General features: G+C 46.3%; 1 protein-coding gene across 2 annotated transcripts in view; it reads left to right on the forward strand.

Moving 5' to 3' along the window:
• The window catches only part of ARFGAP2 (ARF GTPase activating protein 2), a 142,484-nt gene that overhangs the window by 97,849 nt on the left and 20,547 nt on the right, over positions 1-24,088 (forward strand). For both annotated transcript variants that reach the window (XM_085646629.1, XM_085646630.1), the window contains 2 exons: positions 4,698-4,838; positions 11,936-12,062. In XM_085646629.1, coding sequence (XP_085502755.1) covers positions 4,698-4,838; positions 11,936-12,062 — 268 coding nt within the window. The remainder of the gene's footprint in view (positions 1-4,697; positions 4,839-11,935; positions 12,063-24,088) is intronic.

Consider the following 24,088-nt stretch of genomic DNA (forward strand, 5'->3'; position numbering starts at 1 on the left):
CTAGACTAGGGGTATGTTATAACAGAAGGGTCACCTATAGTATCGAAGACGCTGGGGAGTCCGGAGGCACCCCGCGGCTGAGCCATGGTCGTTGGGGGGGCGTGGACACAGATCCTGAAGAAAGTGCCCTGGATGAACAGGACAGAGAGGAGGGAGGGGGGATGATGGGGAGCCCCACCAAAGGGAATAGGAGATTAGATGACGGAGCCGACAGCCGTACCGTATACCATACAAGCGCACAACTGGGGTGACATGGGACACACACGTCACCTCCCCCACAGACGGATGTAATAGGTGCCAAAACTGCACACAATGCATTGTCGACAGCCAGGGGAGAGGAGTGGGACTAAGGGCTAGGGCGGTCATCCTCAAAACTGGGTATCCGGGTTCGAGTCTCGGCAGGGACGCAACATCCTGTGATTCTGGGCAAATCACTTAATCTCCCCGTGGCTAAAAAAAAATGAATGTTCCTTCATGTAACGCAACTGGTGCTCGTGTAAAGCGCTCTGATACCCTTTACCATCCGGTCAAGTTTGCGCTATATAAAACTCAGTAAAAAAAAAAAAAAAACACACAAGAGCCACACTTGTGGTATTCAGGTTTTTCTTTTATACACCTCTTTTATTTACTCGCTGTTTCCCTACTCCCTTGGCATTGACTAGGAGTCCTAAGGGGCTTGTGATACGAGACGAGCTCAGAGAGAGCCCAGAGTTCCGACTGACCCAGCACGAATGAAGTTGGAAATCTTTGATGGGCAGAGACACCAAACGGAAAGTCATCGTATGATGCGCTGTGCCTGGAGAATGATATTACACGAACGCATGACAACATACTCGACGCCTGACGTCAAATGTTTGCATGAAAGCCTTACACCCACAGCGACTCGAGATTGGGCAGACGAGCTGGCCTGAGATGGAACCTGTTTGAATGAATATATTTGAAAAACAAGACCGGCGCAAAAGTGAAAGCAGGCTGGCTGGCGAGTGGTGTGCGATGTGCGCGCACCATGACGAGAGAGGAAAGCCATATGGCGCCTCTGCTCGTTATTGTGCGCGTAACTGCACGCCCGTCGCCAGTGCACGTGCCAGTGGGCTGAAGCGCTTCCCCAAAAGTGGATTGCATGGCGGCACGATGCACGTGATTGTGCGCGTGCTCGCCATGCAATCCACTTTTGGGAGCCCCTTACTAGTCTCGCATAGCGATTGCTACGCAATAGCTAGGCGAGACCTAAAAAGGGACCCACGTCTGGGCATACCCTGCCAACTTAGAGAGAGAACTTCAAAAAGAACAGATGATGGCCGGAATGCTGAACAAATCAAACATTCACCCCCTGTCACAGATCGGGGTTTAATCCATCGTTATTTTGCTCACCACACTGTTCCAGTTCAGACCCAGCCATATGCAAATCAGTCTTGACCCTGCTCCTCATGGGAACTGTTGAGCCCAAAACTGCCAAGCCAGGATCTCCCTGGACCAGAAACAATGATAATACCTTCCAGTCATTTCTACACTCCTTTAAGCCTCTCACAGAAAGTTCAACATCTGTGCTATAGCTTACTTTATGTGCTCCTGCTTGTTCCAGTCTGCACATCTCTCAATGTAACTTTTGTGGCTTACCCAACTTTCATTTCTCTGTATGTGACTTCTATAGCATAAACCCACCCGCAAAGTAGTGGATTTATGATGACTGTTTGATGTTGTTTGTGCAGGTAGTAGAATTGTACGGAGTAGGATTTTTTAACTATGGGATGAGAGACCCCAGTCTTTGCTGATCACCCATAAAGTGAAAACAGTCAAGCTTCTAGAAATAAACTGGTTTCTGTGAGGAATCCAAAGCTTACCTTTGGTGTCTTTTGACCAGCAGCAAGGTCTTCCTTAGAAAAAATGGAATGCTAGATGAACCGCAACACCAAAACATCATTGCGTTTAAACAATTAACATGTTAACATTTCCAAACTAGTTTAGTTAAAAATGAAACTATTTAATCCAATGATTAAAATGACTCAATAAAAAAGATGGTTAGATGTAGGGCTCAAGAGAAATTACAAAGGCGACTAGCTCTGATTTGGAAAAATAACCAATAGGGTATCGGAAGTGCAGTTTATACTAATATGAGCTATGCCGCTCAGGGAATATTTTTACAGACGGAAATATTTTTTTGAAAAATGTTTTCTTGTCAAATAGTGTCCCTTGCTTGCAGGAAATATTTGGTTCAAAAGAGGCTGTCGTATTCCGGTAGGGGGCATTTAAGTAACCCTGATAAGAGGGGTCTCCCCATCTTCAAGATGGCGGGGACTGAAAGTTGTGCTTCATCTCAAACCCCTCCTCCCCCCTTATGAGTGGAGTTGGCAGAGTTGAGCGCACCTCCTATTTAAAAAATTTCGGCTGGTTTTCCCGCCCAAAGTGGGGGTGAAAACCAGGCGCTGCCATCTGCTGCTAGCAGTAGAGGCTGGGGATTGCATTACAACAGCAGCATGCCTTTGAAGCTCTCCTCTTCGAGCACTGGCCCATTCTGGGGGAGGAGGCATTACACCTCTGCCCTGTATGTGTATTTTGTCTGGTCCCAGAGAGCAGGGGCTCTCTACTCAGAGGTCCAGAAACATGCCTGGTGATGGGTGGCTGCCTACAGCCCATCAGAGACCACGTCAGGTTTGTAGGTTTTCAGGGGGCACCTCTGAGTACATGGTACAATAAATCCCATACTGGCATCAGTGGGGATTTATTATAAGAAGTACTTTTGTACCAAACACTCTTGTGTTCAGTGAAGCCATCATGGTGCTGTGGAACTCGAGTTGCCGAGTTCCCAGGCGATGTCCTCTCTTTGGCTTCCCTGGCACTTAAATTATTACAAAAATGGGTCCTAATATTGTAGGGGCATATCTTGCAGGGGGTGGTAGTACCAGTTTTGGGGCGTTGTTTTTAGGGAAGAAGTACTGGCACAGAAGACCTGGTTGACAGGAACCCTGTGTACTACATTTGAAATCACATCAAAACCAGGCATAAAAAAGGGGGGACTAACCATGCAAAAGCGGCATTCATATCATCAACCTGAGTACCCTTCTCTGCCAGAGGCCTAAATGGCTGAGCTCTCAATCCTGGTGTAGAGCCAGCATAATGAGCCACTCGTCCTGAAAAACCGGTCCTACTATAGGTTTTTCCCCTCTGGAGGCGATGCCAGCCTGTCTGGCTACACAAAGGAGCGGCAGGCTGAGCTGTGATCTGCATGTGCTTCACGGAGACCATGGCCTCTTTGGAGCTCGGCCATCTGTGGCCACTGCCCAGTAGTCATTCTGCATGTGCTTCACGGAGACCATGGCCGCTTTGGAGTTCGGCCATCTGTGGCCAGTGCCCAGTAGTCATTCTGCATGTGCTTCACGGAGACCATGGCCGCTTTGAAGCTCGGCCATCTGTGGCCACTGCCCAGTAGTCATTCTGCATGTGCTTCACGGAGACCATGGCCTCTTTGGAGTTCGGCCATCTGTGGCCAGTGCCCAGTAGTCATTCTGCTGGAAGAGGTCACCGCTCCTCCCACCACCATCAGCTGTCTGTTTACTGTTCCTGGGAAGGCTTTGAACTTCCTAGTGGGGTGGAGGGCCGCCTGTTGTCTCTGGTTGGGTAGTTATAAAGGATTACTGGAGGTTGGGGCAACAAAGTGGTGACGTTCTAAAGTCGCATTAATCTTAAAAATTACTTTAAATCCAACTTCAGCAATAAGTTGGCTTAATGCAACAATTAATTTGATACCTTGAAGTATCATGTTCGTTGTCCCGTATGGCGGTTTGCACTTAGCGCGTGGGTTAGTGAAACTCGATGTTAGCCAGTGGGGTGATTTACGGATATGAAAAAGGAAGACTTCCACTTGGCAAAAGGGTTATTTGCTATGTTTAGTTGGCAGCTCAGAAGCTGTCTGACTAGGCTTCAATCGCAGACTTAGATCCATGTTATCACTTTGTCTAAACAGAGGTGGTTCAGCAAATGCTGCAGTCCACTGGTGGCACTTAGCTGTCTAGTTGGGTACCCGGCATACAATATACTAAGGTTTTATGAATAAGCTATCCATGCCAATCGGGGATTAATCAATTACACATACACTTTTGAGGAGTCCGAGCATATGCTCTGGGAGGGCTGGATAGCAGGGCCCAGTGCACTACAGAGTTGAAAAACCTGCAGCATCAGCCCAAAGTTCGGGGAGGGCGTCCTACAAAAAGGCACTTTCCTTCAGTATCCATCAAGAGTATTATTGAAGGAAAGGATTTTGTTCTCTCTCACGTGGACTAGTGCTTCCCATCACACTGGAGCTTCCCCATTAATGCGCAAGTGGTCCTGTGTGTGTTTATTTTTCTTCCTCCCATACTCTCTCCACCTCTCGTCTTGCCAGTTGTTTTCTTTTTTGATGTCTTTCTCATTGTTGTCTTACACTTTTTTTTTATTTTGCCCTCTTGATCACTCTTATACTTTCTAACTAAAGCTCATACTTGCTTTTTACTTTCACTCTTATGGGATCGATCACTGGTTACGTGCGTCTTTCACTTCCTGCACTGGCATCTCCATCACACCGGTATTACTGTTTCCATCTTGTTCTGGGGATTAACTCTCACTGGAAGAAACCCATTTCTCCCTTGCTAGGCACCTCTGCTCACTTTTACTGACTTGTGATCAGAATGCTGCTCAGTAGTAATGTTACAATTTCCCACCAGGTACAAGGATAACCCCTTCTCATTGGGAGATGGATTCGGGTCTCGTTGGGACAATGAAAGCTCCTCATGGGGGGCAGTGGAGAAAGGGGAGGAGAAGGATGCAGAAGTCACCATCTCCAGTATTCAGCCAGTGAGAGACCGGTAAGCAGTTGGGGGGAGTTGTCAGACAAAGAATTACAAGGGAATCCTCAATTGGGAGTGTCTGAGCATGTGTAATTTTTTTTCTTTTTTTTCTTCAAATTCTCCCCAGTGTTTGTTGTATACGTGGCGATTGCATGAGGTCTTATGCCTGCTTCCTCTAAAACCTTGCACCTCAAATAATAGTCAGTGTATATGCTGTAATTTCACCATTTGTGCTTAAAAAGACTGCTGAATTTGTAAGTTTGTGGTGTTATCCAGCGACACTAAGAATAACCTTTCTTGTGCTTAAGGAAGAGGGGTAAGCAAGACCAAGTTAGTTGTCTTGAGCTCTGGCAGGTCATCCTGAATCATGAGGCTTTCTCAGCCCATTCGGGAACAGGGTAGCCTCAATCTCATTTTTGCTAAACAAAAGCTTAGGAATCCTCTTGTTTCATGTATTGTCTCCATGTCCGTCCACTGCACCAATGAACTGAATCCACGTCGTTGGCACTTGCAATCTCATGCTGATCATTCCACTTGTGATTGTGAGCACCAACAAAAATACATACCTGGAGAATCTTTTACTCGCCGGTCATGTATGTGGGGGCTTACCGCAACTCCTTGCATAGTCAGATCTGCCTTTCAGCACACTAGCTCGGTGGTGAGCGAAGTATGAGTGAAGCTGAAATTTGACTGAAATTGTAAAATGAGGTTCAAAACGAAACACCGTAGACTGATGCAGTCCTGTCCGTGTTTGTGCCAAAGACACCATTTTGAATTTTAGCTATTCTGTACTTAACAGCTCAGAGGTACATTGCGCCCCAAATACCTATTTTTCCCTTGGGCATTTGCACATTGTATGGAATAAAATGAGGTGTACCACAATGCCAGTTATGGCCCTGCTCTGGAGTATTATTGTGACGTTTGCTGGGGCGTGAGGTGGGAGGGCACTAAAATGGGTTCTATCTCCCTTTCTGACAATCTGCATGAAGTACTGTTCTGGCCTCTTCTTTTTCTAACTCCTGGATAAATCCCAATACCTTCCCTCTCTGGTACTTTGTATTCCATTGAGGCATCAGCGTGCACAGTAAAGCTGTGGACTGCATTAGAAGGTGTGTATGAAGAGCTTTGGGAGGAAATGTGAAGCCTCCAGTGCTGTTCTATTCCAACTCTCCACCTGCATTGAAAGGTTACTCCGGCCTCATTTCTCCCTTGCATTAGCTTATCGGTTCTGATTGTGAAAGTGAACTCTTCTTTCTTAACTTGGCTTTTTACCTCTCTCATCCCGCCTTGAACAGTTACCCGGATGCTTTCCTATTCAACTCTGTAGTGAAATGTTTGCCTATCTGCACTTTTAGCAGGCTTTAGCTCTGCAGTGCCCCTGCAGTGAGTTCATCCCTGTTGACCTCTTGTAGGCATTGGTCCCTTAAGCCCTCATTTTCAAGGTTTCCACTCCCACATAAGCCCACTTCTCCTGCATGTGCCCTCTGTCCCTATCAGTGCGATCACTTCTAACCCCTGCCATCCCGTGTTGGCCCCTCTTCTTTCCCACAGTGAAATGCTTTCCCTGCCTCTTCCCTTGGCCACACGGTGGGTGGTACAGCAGGCCCACTTGAGGCAAGGGCCCTGTCATTAGGTAACTGCAAGGACCAGGAAGGAGAGTATGAGTAACGTGTATTGTCGGCACCAAGTATGGGACGAGATACCGCCTAAGGTGCTAGCTGAGAGTCCTGGTGTGCCACATGTAATAAGAAAAGGCATTTACCTTCTGTAAGTTTAGGTGCAGAGAGGAGAGAGGCTGTGCATTGCTTCAGAGCGCCACAATTGTAGTAATGTGGCGTAGTGCTTAGACACCTCTCTGAAGTACAGCAAGCTCCCACTCCTCAACAGATGGCTTGAGTATTCATTTTGTAACATTTCCTCAGAAATATTACATTCATAAAATTACAACAAATTACAGTGAAACATAATTTCAATGAAAAAGGAATTGAATGAAAAAAAAAGTATGAACTTGATAGCAAATGTTCCATGATGTTTGATAAAACTACTTAGAACTAAAGAATGAGGCTGGATATTATACTCTACAATAGTAGGTCTTAAAAATGGTTTTAATAAGACATTAGCCCAGAACAAAAACATCATTTAAAACTTGATTAAGAGCTCCACAAAATTGACAGTCTGGTTGCATTTTTCTCCTGTACAACAAGTTCCAAACTTTGAATTTATGTAGTCTTTTAACTTCATGACTGAGGTTGTATTATAACTAAAATTGCATGCCTTCCATTCTTACAAATGAACAATTAAAGTGAAATCTTTTAATGTATACGTAGTGAAAAGCATTTTTTGTGTATTAATTTTGTTAAACTATACCTTAATAATTAGCATATTATTTAGAGGCCTAATTTCTTGTATAGGTATATCTTAAGAAATTGAACAGAAAACTATTTTGTGAACAAATAATTCGCCACAGTGTTTGAACTTTAATTCATATTAGGTTATGTTCAAAATGGATCTTGGGGCTTTACAAAGATCATAGAAATATGGAACTATTAGGAAAAAAAACAGAAACGTGTTGCTGTCAGTCCCATTTCCACCCTCAGAATTTCTGTGCAGAAGACCAAGGTATCCTTTCCACCTTTGTAAGTCTACTTTTTAAAAACTTCTAATCAAAATAAGGTTGTGCCTCAATAGCACACAGCATCCGTAGATCTCCCAATAATTTTGTTAATTCTACACAGGAGTGGGAAATTCATATTGTCTGACACCCCAGACATGTTGGCTTCTTTGGGTGACAAGAAGCTATAATCCCTATTTTGTCCGATAGGCATGATTTCCGCCTGGGCTCTTTGCTCCTTATTTTCCTCTGATGCAGCTGATTTCAGGAGCCGACAGCAATAACCGTATGGAAACTCATCTTATTTACAGAGGCTAATCAGGTAGTGCTATAGTAAGGAATCTGTTTAAAACAGCAGATAACTGTTCTAAAGTATTTGCTGCAGTTTTTGGTAAATTAAGATAATGCCCACGCCGTGGCTATAGTTTGACAACACAGATTTGATTTTAATTTATATAGCATTTCACACCCCTTATGCGATATGAAGTGCTGTAAAAATAATCAACATTCCACTACTCGAGTCCTCCTCAGTTAGTTACATCTTCTGCCTCATGTTATCCCCCGAGCCAAGCAGCAGAGGGCAGGACTGCTAAAGGTAAACTTTTCTAGCTGTAGATGCGCGGACTACAGTATGTGCACATCTTCAGAGTGGGTGTGTAGATAGTATGTATGTGTGTGTGTGTTTGCATAGTATATGTCTGTAGAGAATGCATCTCTTTGCAGACCTTCAGTGTCTGCATGCCTTCAGTGTCTGCAGGTTTTGTGCCTCTCAGCATTGTCTCTTCAGTGTGCAATTGTTTGCAAGTGTGTGACTGCAGAGATTCTATTTGTGATGGTAGAGTATGTTTGTTTGGGTGCCTGTGTTTATAGTGTGTGTCTGGTGCATTTAACTATCTGTTCAGGATGTATGTGCCACTGCAGAGTGTCTGCTCTGCCCCTTCGGAGTATGTGTGTGTTTTATTGTGCATCTTCAGGGTGGTTGTTTCTTCATTGTTTGTGTGAATCTGCAGTGTCTCCCTGCTGTGTGTGCGTCCACAGACATTGTGGGATATTTTAACTGTGTGAGAGTGGTTCAAGGCCTGTCTTTCTGCAGAGGGACTATTGTCAATTTGCTGAGTTTGGTATTGGAAGCACAGAAAGATTCCCATCCCATTCCCTTAATGGGAGACACTCTGGCACCTCATACCTGAGATAGTAAGTGCCATTCCACCAGACAGTGTAAATAACCGGAATTCTCAAACATCTTGCATACAGAATGCATTAAATAAACTTGAATATATCTGAAGATTGCAGCTGGTTAGGCTGAAGCATATTGTAGTATGAGTATTTGTTAAACTGCCCCCAAGCCATGAGCGTAAGCCAGGACACCTTTAAGAAACAGGAGGCCGGGACCCCATATTAAAATAAAAGCAGGCCAAAACATTAAAATTACCCAGCAAATGTTGAAGCTTGTTTGGCCTGTCTCTAGTAAGGAAGCATTATGAAAAACTGAATTCGATTTCAAGCATCGCTGTGGTATGCATTTATGAATGGAAAAAAAGCCAACCAGCACAAAATAAACACAAGTTCAGGAAAAATCTAAACCAGACCTTTTGCTGTCTCGGGTAGGAAAAAGTGTTATTGTGTATGGTGTTATTCACTGGAGGCAAGATTAATGGGCAGCAAATGCTAAACTATAGTTTAGGCAGAGGTGCAGGTATAAAGCGATAATGCCAAATACTACTAATTTTACCAGTAAAAGAAAACGTTGCACAGTTGCTTTGCAATGGCATCAAAATCTGTTAATGTTTCTGTGCCGGTAACAAACATTGACTTGGAGAGAAGGTGGGATAAGTGGTTTTCTCTACAGAACACACCAATTTATTTGGCAAGTAGATTTTAAAAATTCTACACACCTGCTATGTTACTATCACTTAATAATAAAATCCTTCTAAAAATGTAAATCCCTAACCGAAAAGTAAGGATGCATAGGACAACACCTGGTGGCCCGCCACCCTCGGCGAACCTCCCGCTCGAACCTCAGCATCATACTCTACTCCTCCCTCACCATGCCTTGACAGATCAAAGCCGTATCTTCCTCATGCTTCAACACCCTCTGCATCCTTCTCAAGACCTTCAAATGGATTCCCCCTGAATCCTGAAGGATTCTCACCCACGCACTCATAACCAGCAGACTGGACTACGGGAATGCCCTCTATGCCGGTAGAAACAAATTCCTCCTACTCAAACTCCAGACTATCCAGAACGCCGCAGCTAGACTTGTTTTCGGTATCCCACGACAACACCACATCACCCAACACCTACGAGAACTCCACTGGCTCCCCGTAGAAAAAAGTGACCTTCAAGCTTCTCCCTCACGCCTACAAATCCCTCCACAACATCAGACCCCAATACATCAACGAAAGAATCTCCTACGCACCCAAGAGGAGCCTCCGATCCGCACATCTTGCCAGAGCGGGGGATGATCCTTCTCATACATCGCAGCCAAGACCTGGAACGAACTCCCACTCCGCATCAGACAAACCCTCACTCTGTAAGCCTTCAGGAAGAGCCTCAAGACCTGGCTCTTTGGATGGGACGAAGCTGCATGTAACCCCAGCGCCTTGAGACCCTTGCGGGTGAGTAGTGCCCTTCACAAATCCCTTATTGAAAACAGATTGATATTCTGTCCAGTTAATATCCGCTACCAACATTGTACACCACCACCTCTCAGCATGAGCTTTAGGAGATGGTAAAGCTGCGCTGGAAAATATACTATAAAGAGACATATCAATCCTTTAATATCCAGGTTTCTTAGTAACTGATTTATTAACTTAATCGGATCAAATCCAGCACTGCTATATGCCAACTTAGAAGATGCCAACTTGTATTAGTAATATTATGTTTGTATGTAGATTGAAGGCACTTGTTAACCATGACCAATCCCTTATTTCTGATAATTTAAATTTTGTATCCGGCTCGGTCTCTTATCCGTTTTCCTAGAACCATAATCTTATTTGTGGTACATGATTTTATATGGGATGCTGGATAATATTGATATATGGGTTGTTTAAAACTTGGTGAGTAGCTCCTGTTTGAAACGTTACTTGCATCATTACCCATTTTGTGTAGGTGTTCACCAATCTTCTATAGCAACTGAGTCGATATCGGTGACTGAAAATCACCCAATGATCCAAAAGATTAGGAATCATCATTGATTTCTGTAACAAGTTGAAGTTTAAATCAATCATAATTGATAAACACAATGCAAAGTGCTAAGCAACATTTCACAATTTAAATAATTTATCTTCCCCGAAGTATGGAAAAGAGTAAAAAAAAAAAAATAATCCCAAAAAGATGTGACATCCTTTGTAAGCTGGGAAGTTTGTCGTGAAAAGTTGAGTTATCCTCTACTCCATCTTTGTTGGTGATGATCAGCGGCTCCAGCAATTCGCATTCGGTTTGGCACTTTTATTTTACTTTATTTTCCACTTAAGAGACTAATTTGTTTTCGTTGACATAAATTCAAAGTTGAATCTGGCAAACAGTGTGAGAATCTGATCTTTTTGTTTGGTTGTTATTTTAACCAGTGAAGAAGAATGATCAATAGATTATTTTTTATGATTTATTTAATCTTGTTTGACTTCTGATCCTGAGTTTACATGCATAGGATACAAATACGTTTGTTTCAAAACGCATCTCAAAATCACTGCTTTATCTGTGGCTGAAATGAATTAGTAAACTTTTTGTTTGTTAGAAACAGATCTTCTGGACAAATAGATCTACACTAGTATCCTTATTTGAATTTATATTGTTAGAATCTGCTGTCAAGGCTTACAGAATTTATATTAATATACTATAGAATGTGCCGGAACTGTTAATTGTTTACTTAACAGTTTGACTATTGAAGATAATGTGAACTGGTTTAAATAGTCCTTCTCGAATTTGCTGTAGTGAAATCTATATTTTTTTTCATTTTCATTGCGCTCCTAAATAGCGGATTTCATGAATAATTCATCAGTCTTGTATAGCTTTTTTTTAATATGTAAGGTCATTGTTACTTAATTTATGATAATATTGGACTAAGGAAGACTATTCAAAGCTAAAGCTGGTAAATGAGGACTTTAAATTCATATTTTTATGTATTAGGTTGTCTTGAAGGTGGTGATGGTTTTAATAGGAAAGATTAGCAGCCTTCGTTAGTGACCGAGTCAGATGGTTTGATAAGATGACTGGTGTATACCAAGCTCTCCTCTTCGCTGCAGTTCCAGCATTGGGGTTTGATAAGCTCAAAGCAAGGACTGGTGATGCAGCTGTGAGAGAATACAAAATGTAAAACTAAACATGCTAAACTGTAATACAACACTTTGCATCTCTCTGGTGTGAGTAGTCCCTGAATAACTTTCTTATGTACTGCATTGATCTTCTTTATTCGTCGCTTCCCCTTGTGATTCATTTCTCCTGACCATTTGAGCCACTTGTCCTCCTGCAATGGTTTCATACATTTTCCTCTGTATATTTCCAGACCCACCAGCCGACGGAAGTTGGAGAGCAGTGCTTCTGTGGTAGAGTCCAATGAAGCTCGTCAGAAGTTTGCAAGTGCCAAAGCCATTTCTTCAGACATGTTCTTTGGACGGGAGTCGGATGCGGAGGTGAGTAGAGAAGACGAAACACAGATGATATTTCGTCATTTGCACATTCCCATCTTTTGATAGATACTTCTAATCACAGATTATTAACCTTCCAATGCTCCTGAAGCACCAGATTGGATCAGAAAATTGTCCACATGCTTGTAGGTGGTGCTGTGCACCTCTGCAATGACTTTACACCACTTTGGAATTGACTGAACAGAGCCACATAAAAGCTTCACCCCTGCATGCTGACCTCAGTGTCTTTCTTCCTGAGTCTTACTTGCATTCTGAAGGCTGCACTCACAACCCGGTATAACCTTCTCATGGCTCTCAGGAATGGGTTGAGAGCGTTCGGAACCCATATTTCGATTTCCCGGCTGAATAAGAAAAGGCGCTAAAAGATGCGCAGGACACTAGTCTGGGGAATTTTTCAAAATGGCCGCCTCGGATGTGCCGGCTATAGTCTCAAAAAAACAGCACTTCCTGATCAGTGCGTAATCGGCGTGCTTTTAGGTTACTATTCGTTTTGTTCCTATGAACAAACGGTACAGTAACTTTGTCCAATCTTAGCGAAAAACGCATGACACGAAAATTTCAAGCTAGTGCTTCAGATAGGTTTAGTGAGAGAGGCTTCGTGCAAAAAAAAATACTTGTTGAGTTGAAAAAGACTTTTATAAAAAGGCTTTTATAAAAGGGTGTTTGTAAAAAGATAGGACTGGTCTTATATTGATCGCGTTGTTCTAAATGTTTTTTTGATTGGAACAAAACTGTAACGTCACAATGTTGGATTTTATGTCAGAAGGGTGTAGAGCTCATGTTGTGGGTACTTCCATCATGGTATACAGATGTCTGGCTGTATCCTTCTGGTCTGTGTTTCTGAACTTTCGTGGATTGTACTGTGTCTTTGGAATTAAGGTATTGCGGGTTATACATTGGACTTTAGTGCATCCGAAATTCGTTTGTGGGGTTCGTAGAATCACCTTATTGCAATAGTCATCATTAGGTGTTCACACTTTGACTCACCACAGTTGTGGTCACGAAGTGTTCACACTAGATTTTTACAGTTGGTTCCAGGGAATATCATCATTCATACCTATATCATGAGTCCTCAAGCGAAACACCCATCGCGAGGGGGATGGCTTTTGAAACATGTTTACCCCGTAGAAGGTGACTCATTACAGTACACCCTCTACACCTCCCCATTTTTAGGTCTCACCTGAGCCAGCGCATGCGCTGCTCTGGCGAGCCATTTAGTGAATGGGCTTTTAAAAGTCCAACCACAGCTTTGTGTGGCATACAGTGTGTGGTTACGCGCACAGGCACGAGCAGAGGCGCCATCAGGCTTTCCTTTCACTCGCCCAAGCGAGCGCGCCTCGCTTCAGTGCCCCTCCCCCACCACAGAACGCGTCTCGCAGCTTGTTTCAGTTTATCAGCCTTGCTCTGCCGGCGCTGCTTCCTGTCAGTCTGACATGGCTCCTTCTGTACGGGCTCTCCGCCCCCTCTTCCTTTTCAAACACACTAAGCCGGGAGGCTGATCCTGTGCAGAAAATATCCCTGACATTTGAGGCGCTCCAGGGATACTGCGCGCATGCGCACTTCAACACACCCGCCTGAAAGGAAGCTGCCTCGCATAGGAGCCATACCTAGCATAGCCTGCATGTCAGAGTAGTTGAACTTGCTGCGAGGACAACTACCCTCTGCCTTTGTCCTCTCAAATCTTTGCTCGCTTTAAAAAAAAAAAAAATGACCCCCCCCCCGATTTAAGGCTTCTAGCAACCTCGTAACTTGTATCGACTACATAAACAGAATTTGTTTCACTGCCCCCTTAACCTAAAACCCTTGAATAGTGTTTCATCGCCGTTGTTGGCTGAAGTTTATTTGCGTGTTACTTGTGTGCCTGCAGTCGGAGGCTGGGCCTCTCGCTGTTGGTGTGTTGGACCGAGCCTGGAGCTTGTCGCTTGCCGCCTTCCGCTCTCCGCCTCCGGGTGAAAGCACACTAGCTGGTCTTCTCTGCTCGCCTGATCAATGCTGTTTATGAAGATGGACCTGTTGAACTACCAGTGCCTGGACAAGATGAACAACAACATCGGCATTCTGTGCTACGATGGTGTGTCTGGCCGGGCGTTTAAAAATGGCAGGGACTGTCTGGTTTTTTTTTTTTTTTTTCCCCTCTCAGTTGTAGATCTGTCCGAGCAACAATATTCCTGCTGAATCATTTATAATTTTAAATCGACCGAACCGGCTAATGTTAATTGTAGTGAGCAGGTCGCTTCATGTCTCAAACTGCCTTTTTGGAAAGCAAAGTTAGGTTCTGTTTATACAAAGTTAGAAGTAACCAGATAGCGCCTCTTAAGTACGTCTGCATTAAGTGTAAGTGTCTGAACACTGGACTTAAAAGCGTTAGTTACCTGTAAAATGTTTCTCCTTAATTTGCAATAAATTCTTTTATGGTTAGGGCATTAAAATCGAGTTTGTCTCATCCATATATATGTGCATAGGTTGTCAAAGTAATATCTGTAGATGGATTTCGACACAGTACTTGCTTTTGAAATTAAATGCTTTTATACTGTGTTTGTGTCTATGCAGTACTCCGAACGTTCGCCACTTTCAGAAAGCAGGACATATATTTTACTGTGCACATTAAAATATATATTTGTGTTTTTTTATACAGTAATCCGAAAGTTTGCCACTTTTCAGTAAGTAGGAAACTGATTTTACTTTGCACATGAAAGCGTTCAGTGTTACATGTTTCTCCTTTATGCGGTACCCGAAATTCGCAAGCTCTGTTTTTTCTCTAGACTTGTATTTACTGTGCCCTGTCAGTCTTGATGTTTTTTAGCATACCAAGGCACGAGGAGTTTTGCAGAACAGTATTAGAGTGCTCGAAGTGGTCATGTGTTAAATATCGCCTGCCGGTCAGAAGCAGAGCCATGTGCCTGGCAGTTGTAAATATTGGTGAGAGCCCGGTCAGGAGCCCGGTCAGGAGGCGCAGCACAACAAAGGCCGGTCTGCAGGTGTCCCCGTATGGCGAGGCACAGACCTGCCCTTTGTTTGGCCTCACGCTTCCTGCTGGGCTCCGAAAAAGCCCTGACATTGAAGGATGGGCATCCCACGCCTACCGCCCCGCCTGCAAACACTCGTCTTTTGTGGGAAGTGCTCCATGTCGCCCGCCCCCTCTCTTACATCTCTTCGTATCGCGCGCGGTTTGTTTCTGTCTGGTGATAAAATCACATGTGGCACTTGGTTTGTTTTCAAATACATTTAACCTGTTCTATAAACTAAACACATTCTAAGTTAAAGGGAGTCTCCAGTGATAAAAGGCACATCATAAAAGGTTTGATTGGGACTGTCTCTCGCGAGGTTGTTTGGCTGTCTCCATTTCCTTGTAAACTTCAGTTTTTAGGTCTCGGCTAGCGAAGGTTGTGCTTGCGCAGTCTCGCTCGCGAGATTTAATGACTTCGAGAAGAGGGGCATGAACCCGCCCCTCTTCTCTCCTCTTCTCCATTGGCTGGCCTCTTAAATGCTGGCCAGCCATTGGAGAAGAGGCTTGTCTCTCAAAACAAGCCCCGTCCTTTTCGGATTCGGGGGCGTGTTTTTTCGTTACTTTTCGCTGGGCGTGTTTAAACGCCCCCGAATCCGAAAACGCTGCTACCTTTCTCCGAGGCATTTCTGCTTCACCTCGGAGAAAGGCAGCAAGGCTCAGCTCAGGGCACCGCAGTCTGTCACCTTCATTTCCGGCTCCCAGAAACAGCCGCTCAGCGCCGCCACTCTTCGAGCCTCCGCCGCGGCACAAAAGCGAGAAAAAACAGGCAAGCGCTGCATTAAGCCCGCATTTGTTAAGGCTAACTCTGGGTCCGAGCATAGAACTGTGTGCGTTTTTTTTTTTTTTTTAAGACCCATGGCGCAGGGGTCCTTCCTGTTGCCCTTGTGTCCTCTCTTTGCATCGAGTGACGAAGAGTGCTCCTGTTTTACCGCAGTTGTCGGGGCTGTGCATAGTGTGGTTCTCTTTTCACGCTCCCTTGTTAGTTGTTTGTGCGTAGAAAGGTGATGCGTGTTTGGCGGGAGTTTGGGGGGGGAGATTGCTCACGGCACCGAGAGGTCAGACCTTGCCATGGATGGTTCTGTTCTTGGGCAGAGGGTTCAGACTCTATAGAATGCGGGGTTTTGTTTCTTGATAAAGTGGGTATAGCTTCAATTGACAGTTGGTGGGGGTGAGAGGGGGGGGTTGAACACGTGGTTGGGTGGTTCGCAGGAACGAGAACGCCCTCCAGACTGCTGCCCACAAAGCCCAGACCGTTATGTGCAGTGAATTTAACCAGCCGACGGGGAAGGAGAAAAAAACACATGTCTGGCGCACACACAAGGCCTTTCTTTCTCCCTCTTAAGGAAGTCTTGGGAGCTAGTCCTTCCCAGGACACAGGCATGCTTTCCGGTTTTTACGGGGGGCGTTGGGGGGCTACAGTAAGCATAAACCCGCAGCACCTATTCACTTCCAACTGCACTCCCGAAGGATAGTTTCCCTGTTGGAACATTTACATTTTATTTTTTCCTGTTTTTTAAAGTGCGCTGTCATTTGGGTTTCTCTAGCTGACAAGCTAGTGCAGTAGGTTGAGTTTGTGCTGCAGATGTTTGTGTATTCTGCTGACCATAAATATAATACTCAGTTCGATTGACCCAGTCTTTTCGTCTTTGCCTGCCTTTTGTTGCGTACCGCCTAGATGGCTGTGAAATAAATTGAGAAATGACTGCCAGAAAAAAAAAAATCCCAAGGGTTGGCTGTTTGAAGCACAAGCTATTTTTAGAAACCTAAAATGCGTTCCATTCTATGTTGAAATGCAAAAACAGTGCGGGCCAGACTGTTTCCAAAAAGCGTTGGAGGGAAAGTGGGGGGGGTCCTTTCCGGAAGCGCATCCACCCTCCCTTGACTTTAAAAGTTCACGAGGGTTGTGTTAAAATCAGGAGACAAATGATAAAATTGGGGCAGTAGAATTAAATAATGAGATTTCTTCATACTTTAAGGCAATGTGCTGGTTCTATGGGAGCCGTACAACACACGGGGCGGCCAGGGAAGCTGTCTCAGCCCGGGCTGCCACACACGAGGGGGGTGGGGTGAAGCCCTTTGAGCCCAATGGGTGTTGCACGCCTGTGGTGGTATGTCTAGAGTGGTGCGTCTTCTCTCCTCCAAGGATTTCATTGCGTTGTTTGTTTGCAGAGTTGTGTGTCCCCTGTGCACATGTGGTGGTTTGTGGTTCCTCTTTGTGGCTTGGATAGTTCTCACGCAGAGGCACTTTTAGTAAAACACGTCATATCGGGGAAATCTGCCTCCGTATTATCCGAAGCATTCAGGGTGTCTATTCGAATCTGGTTCCCCCTACAGAGCGGCTGCACAGTGCTGCCTGGGATCAGTGTCATGGAGGCTGGGAGGGCTGAGCAGAGTCAGTCACTCGCTTTGAAGTTTCTGCCACAGCGGGTCCCTCTTAGCCTCCAGGGTTGCCAACGAGATATAATTCCCTCACTCAGTGTACTCGAGATAACATGTTCATGCGTCCATGTTAATAAACTGGTTTCGCGCATGATTGGCACTAATCGGCATGACGGGTCATAGGGCGATCACGCGGGAGTGGGGACGGTGGCAGCTGTCTCCACCCTCAGCCCGTGTGTTGCATGTTCCTAACTGCACCAGCTGAATTCTGAGACACCTGACAAATGGGTGTGCACGTCCGAGGCCCGCTACTTAGCGTGACCTTCAGTGGCATGGGTGAACCTGCTTTCCGGGGTCGACATACGTCAGCTTCCTGGCTCTCCAGTGCGCCGTGGGAATTGTAGTGCACCGTGTGCTCCTGGACAAATTCCTTCGTTTCCGTTAGCCTAGTTTTCTACAGCTATTGACATTGTAAATAACAATGCCGTTTCTTTAAATGTTTTAAAGATAAAAACATAAACAAAAATAATGTCATGAGCAATGCCAATAGCTCTAACTTTAACAATGCCGAGACCATTGCATTGTAAATGTTTGTTAGCATTGCCACCATTCAGTCTGCTAGAAAAACAAACTGAGAACGCGCCATTTTCTGTTCTGATGGCAGGCCAGTAAACATCTGTTTCTGATGGGATCAGCAGCAGACAGGACACCTGTTGTGCTCTGTTATGGTCAAACTGCAGATTGAATCACTGTCAGAACTTCTCTACCAGTAAAATGTATTGTCCTCAATAGGCAAAGGGAATGTTTAATTTTAATGGAGTCCATGCTGTTGCTGGAGTTTTTATTTACATGCAATTAGGGTATTTAGCTTTCCCTGTGGGATAATGCACAAAGTTAACAAGCATTGGTGTAGCCAATAGGTCTCGCCTTTGGGACCTTCTAAGTGTTTAGCCATGCAACAGTTGATGTTCTTGCACCAAGGATATTGTGCTGCATAATTAAATACTTATAAGGTCCCAAAAGCGAGACCTATTGGCTATGCCAATGCTTGTTAATGTTTTCAGCCAGGGAAGGCAATAAATTATATTTTTTCCACTAGCCAGGCAAGAAGGTGCCTTGATAACCATCTCTGCTACACCATCATTATGACTACAGCTTTTCAGGTATTAAATGGCATAATGTAATGTAACTGTAGAATCTTCTTGTTGAGAAATAGGATTTGGAGAAGGACGATTATACCATTACCCCTCTTCACTCTTCTCTCTCTCCCCTCCAACCCCCCCCCCCCCCACCCCCGTTTGTTTCTTGCGTCTGTATATGATATTGCCCCTAGGTGGTAATACTGTGCAGAGAATCCAGGGGTTCCTCAAAAGTGTACAGGGCTCCATGCAAAACCCAAAGTGCTCTATTAGTGGTAGTGTGGGCGAGCAGCCTTAGGCGAAACACAGAGGAGTGTGAGACATTTATTACACACACATGATCAATAATGGACACACGACTCCAGAAGGAGATGCACACCAATTTTAGTAAAAAATACTTTGTATTTTATTTATAGGTCTTTGTAATAAGGTAAGGACGTTTTTAATTAAAAATGCTTTTCACTTTCAAAAATCGACACTTGAAACTTTTCAAAACTGTCCAATGTTATCCTATGGGGAATCAATATTGCAATATTGTAGTCTTTGGAGCCAAAAGTCAGCTAGGGCCAGAGGTCAGGTAAGTGCCAAAACTACACCACCAGAGGCTCTGGGGCAGCCGTTTGCAAAGGTCGATATCGGTGCTCGGAGCCACACTGTTTGCAGGTAAGTAGATCGGTTGCAGGGGGCAAGCTTTGTGAGTTAAGTTAAGCGCAGGGGGGCACAAAGCGGCACCAAACATGCACCACCACCGGGGCAGCCGGCTGCACTGTACAATTTCAACGTCAGGCGCCCAATGCTTTTCAATAGGGAGTCTTCTTTCGGGAAAGAGGCTACAAGCGTGACACCGGAGGTTGCAGGAGGAAAACCACCCAACAACAGCAGAGATGTTGGGTTGTAGGGGCACCATTGGTTCAGGTCATTAAGGCCCAGGTGCTTCGGGTGCATGGCTGCCTGTCAATCTTCTTACTGGAGTCAGTTGCGGTCGGAGGGAGCCTCTGGATTCCCCCTGCTGGCACGTTCGTGGAGGGCAGGAGAGGTAAGCCAACACTGGACACAAGGTCAGGATTGCTGGGGAGGCTTCACGGCACAGGTGAGCCACTCAGACTCTGGCTGTGGGCGTCGGGTGCATAGTTGTCAGGAGACGTGGATTTGCCTGAATCCAGAGTCCTTGGAGTAGGGTTCCACTGGAGATTCCTTTTCGAAGGCAGCAGTCCTCCCAGGGATTCCAGAGGTCGCTGCAAGCAAGACAGGTCACAGGTTCGCAGAAGCTGAAGACAGGCCGGTAGGGCTCGGGGCCAAGGCAATTGTAGTCTTCGGTGTTCTTTGCAGGGTCGTCTTCTTTCTTCTTAGTTAATTGCAGATCTAGTTTATAGGTCTGGGGGAGCCCCCTAAATACAAAATTTAAGAGGCGTTTTAGGGCAGTAGCAGGTAGGGCCAATGGACACCTTAGTTGGGGTGGCTGCACCCTCTATTATACTACCATCCTGTCGGAGGGGGGGGTCATAGACACATGCCTGATTGGAGGGGTGGCATGGACCCAGACCTGATTGGAGGGGTGGCATTGACCCAGGCCTGATTGGAGGGGTTTCCCCAATCTTTAAGATGGCGCTGACAAAGTTGTGCTTCACCTCTCCTCCCCCACCTTAAGGGGGGTGGTTTGGCAAAGCTGGGCACACCTCCTATTATGTTGAATTTTTCCTGCCTAAAGTGGGGGTGTTAAACCTGGGACTGGCATCTGCTGCTAGCAGCAGAGGCTGGGGATCGCATTAGAGGCGGCAGGCCTTTGATGCTTTGCACTGCGAGCACTGGCCCATCCTGGGGGTGGAGGTATGACTCTTCTGAACAGAATGTGCTTTGTTTCTGGTCCCAGAGAGCAGGGGCTCTCTACCCAGGGCTCCAGAAACATGTCGGGGTGGCTGGCCGCCTACATCTGGTCAAGATCACACCAGGGTTGGTAGGTTTTCAAGGGGCACCTCTGAGGTGCCAGCTGAGTACATGGTACAATAAATCCCACACTGGCATCAGTGGGGATTTATTGTAAGGAATAGTTTGGTGACAAACACTCCTGTGTTCAGTGAAGCGATCATTGTGCTGTGGAACTCAAGTTGTCAAGTTCGCAGCCCATATACTCTGTATGGCTTCCCGGGCACTTACAATATTAGGAGAATGGACCCCAGTGTTGTAGTGGCAGATCTGCCCTCACCTGTGGTATAGAGCGGCTTTCCCTGGGGCTGAGACACCTCCCAGAGGGGTGAAGTGCTACCTACAGGCAGTACTGGCAACCAGACAGGGTGCCATGTCGACTTTTTCTCCCTCATAGAAACATGCAAGCTCCAATGCAGCGGATTGAACCCAGTGAGGGGACCCTTTTCACCTCCCAGGCCCTAGGTCCTCATGGTACCATTTACTAGGGACTTACAGGATGTGGTAGTACCAATTGGGGGTTTGTTTTCAGAGTTTGGCAGGAACCCTGTGCACTACATTTGAAACTACATCAAAACCAGGCAAAAAGTGGGGGAAGGGGGCTAACCATGAAAAAGAGGCCCTTTCTCACAACTGGGATCATAACTCTGGTAGGCTTCTTTTTCTCTGGCCCGAGATGCATGCCAGTCCCTGATACAGACTCCACCGATCCCAGAAGATGACCCAGTGTTGAAACCAGTGTGTGAGCCCAGCGGATGTCCTGATATTAAAGTGCAACTGGTTATCTCTCATTCTGATTCCAGCCCAGCGCGTGCCGTTTCACACCAACCATTGGAGGCTCCATTGTCTTTTAGGGTTTGATCCTGGGCCAGAGTAGGAGGCACCCCAAGATGTTCATGTTGAAGGGCGGGGATGATGGCAATATTTTTTTTTTTTTTTTTTTTTTTTAAAAACCTTTATTTCGATAGATGCACAATACACAGCGTCTGCCTACAACCCCCTCGGGGCCGGCCGCTATGACATTGGAGAACATAGAACAATAATGTCAGGATAAGAAAAGGTTTAATTTTATGGTTTTGTCGAGTACAACGTAGTGTACTTCGAACAGAGTCGAAGCTAATCACTGACCAGGAGAGACATCACCGTTCACGGAGCACCCAGAAGGAAGCGTTATATAGGAAGGCATTGGTAAGGAGACAGGCGGCCACCATCCAGGGACGAAGAGCATACACTATACCACAGAATGATAAAACACAATAAGCTCCTTACTAACACTGAACCCCGACCCCGAAGAAACAAAGAAACATAAAAGAAAAGGAAACCAAAGAGGAAGGGAGAAAGAAAGAGAGAGAGGGCCATAGAGACGAAGAAGACATAGAACACATCCCATCCCCCCACCCTGCATACCAGCGGAAGGCCATGGCCCACCCCCCCCCAATAGGCATGCCTGTCGCCCCAAATGAACCCCAAGTAGGAAAGAGAGTCCGGAGAGTGGGAAATAACCTCCCAGTCTCCGACTCCCAGAGAAGGCAGGAGGAGGAAATGTTACATACTCCCGGTCACCACAGCCCATTAAGCATCCCCCACCCTGAAAATCATCAGCACAACTGAAGAAGCAAGCAAAGCGGCGGGTGGGGAGACTCCATTTCAAATGTGCGAGCAAAGCAGAGAATTAGCAGCCTCATCCTAGTCCCCGCCCGCCAATACGTACAGCAAACTAAAGAAAATCGCCCAGCCCCGGCCCGATCCTGAGCGGCCCCACAGATCCACCCCCGCGGTAAACAGTAGCAATTTACACACATGCGGCACAACCGATACATAAGTAAATATTCTAGTCCGGGTCATGCCAGGTGGTCAAGCAGGATCATCAAGGGAGGTAACATCAACCCTGGCCTGAACGCGGAGACCCCACCAAACATGGCCGCCGCTGGGAGTGTACCTCAGGCAGAACAAAGGAGCAAGATGGCCGCTCACGGCAAAGAAGACGCAGAGGGAGAAGAAGCGAGAGTTCCCAGTCATAGACCATCACCACATCGATAGTGACAAACACAGTTTTCCCCACCGAACGGCACACACTCCGGCGATGTTGAGGCAGACACGGCAACACCCGCAGAGGCAGAGTCTCAGCTTGTAAAGTGGAAGGGAGCTTTGTATCTGCAACTTGATCATTAGACAAACCCTCGACACTGTAACCAGGGAGAGGACGATCCATAGTACCCCCCTGTCGCCAATTTGTATCCGCCTCGAAGGGAATGAGAGGCATTGGGGGGTCAGACAACCGCAGTAGTTCCCTGGATGGCATAGCAGCATCTATCTTCCACTCCAGTTCTCGAGTGCGTTGGCACCATGCCGCCCGCAAGTCCCCCAGGGCTAGAAGGATATCACCATAGGTCAGGTCTGCTCCCTGCTGCAGCATGCCGACTGTATGTAAAGGCGCCACCGGGACACCCTCCAGCTCGACAGCAGGCAGTGAAGCCTGCGTCAGGCACATGGCGGCCTCCGCCTCTCCGGCGAAGCAGACCGGCACCGACACCATTTCCGCCGCCAGCCCACCTCGGAGGGGTGAGGGCGACTCCATAGGACGGAGGAACAATAGTGAGGGCAAGAGGAGTTGCTGCTCGCTATACGGGGCTCACACGATGGGAGAGCCCTCGGCTGTGTTGCAATGCGGGTGGTGGGCGCTCTCAAACGGTCACCGCTCTGACCGCTGGTAGGAGGACAAAGGAGGATTCGCCAGCCCGGACCCAATCGTACAGGAGTTCTCTCCGTCGCGAAGAAGGCTCCGCCAGGCCGCCCACTCCACGTCCGGTCACATTTCCCCCGGCGCCGGTCCAGCCCCAGGTCGTCTCACCGTACGTGATAAGCGGTGTCCGGCGGTGGTGGTCGGGCCAGAATGCGTGGGCAAAGTCCAAAGTCGGCAAACTCTATGAATCCTCGACCAAAAAAGCCGGCGGGAACATCGGAGGAATGCGGGAAGTATCAGCGCAGTCGTGGTTACATTTGCTCGCGCCGTAGGCAGGATTAAAGATCAGGATGTCATGTAAACAGCAGACGGGCTGCGGAGCCGGGAGCTCAGACGTCCTGTCCGTCCGCCATCTTGGCTCCTCCCCGATGATGGCAATATTGATGATGGCTTATACATTGATTTACAGAATGCCTCACCTGAGACAGCCCTTGGCTCAAAACATTGGCCGCCATTGGAAGAGTTTGCAGCGCCAGTCCAGAGGGTGGCTGGGGCCACTGTTCAGACAAAAACAGATGTCCTAACCGATCTAACAGCCAGGGAAAGCTACTTCTAAGCCTTTACTTCCATTTAACGATGCCCTCAATGGTACTTTGATGGCTGCTTAGTTGAAGACTTGTTCTTGCACGCCTGTTCATAGGCAGGTGGCCAGATGTCACAGATTGGCACATGGCGACCTGGATTTTTCACTAAGCACCCCACTTCAGGGAGCCTCATTTTCCAGGCCTCAGCCAGTAGGGTGAATCCTAACTGCAGGATCCAAATTTTTCTCCCAGGTTAGCTTTCCATCACATCAAACAGATGGGTCTTACAAATTATT

The sequence above is a fragment of the Triturus cristatus genome, chromosome 3_1 (assembly GCF_964204655.1).
Source record: "Triturus cristatus chromosome 3_1, aTriCri1.1, whole genome shotgun sequence".
Taxonomy (NCBI): Eukaryota; Metazoa; Chordata; class Amphibia; order Caudata; family Salamandridae; genus Triturus; species Triturus cristatus.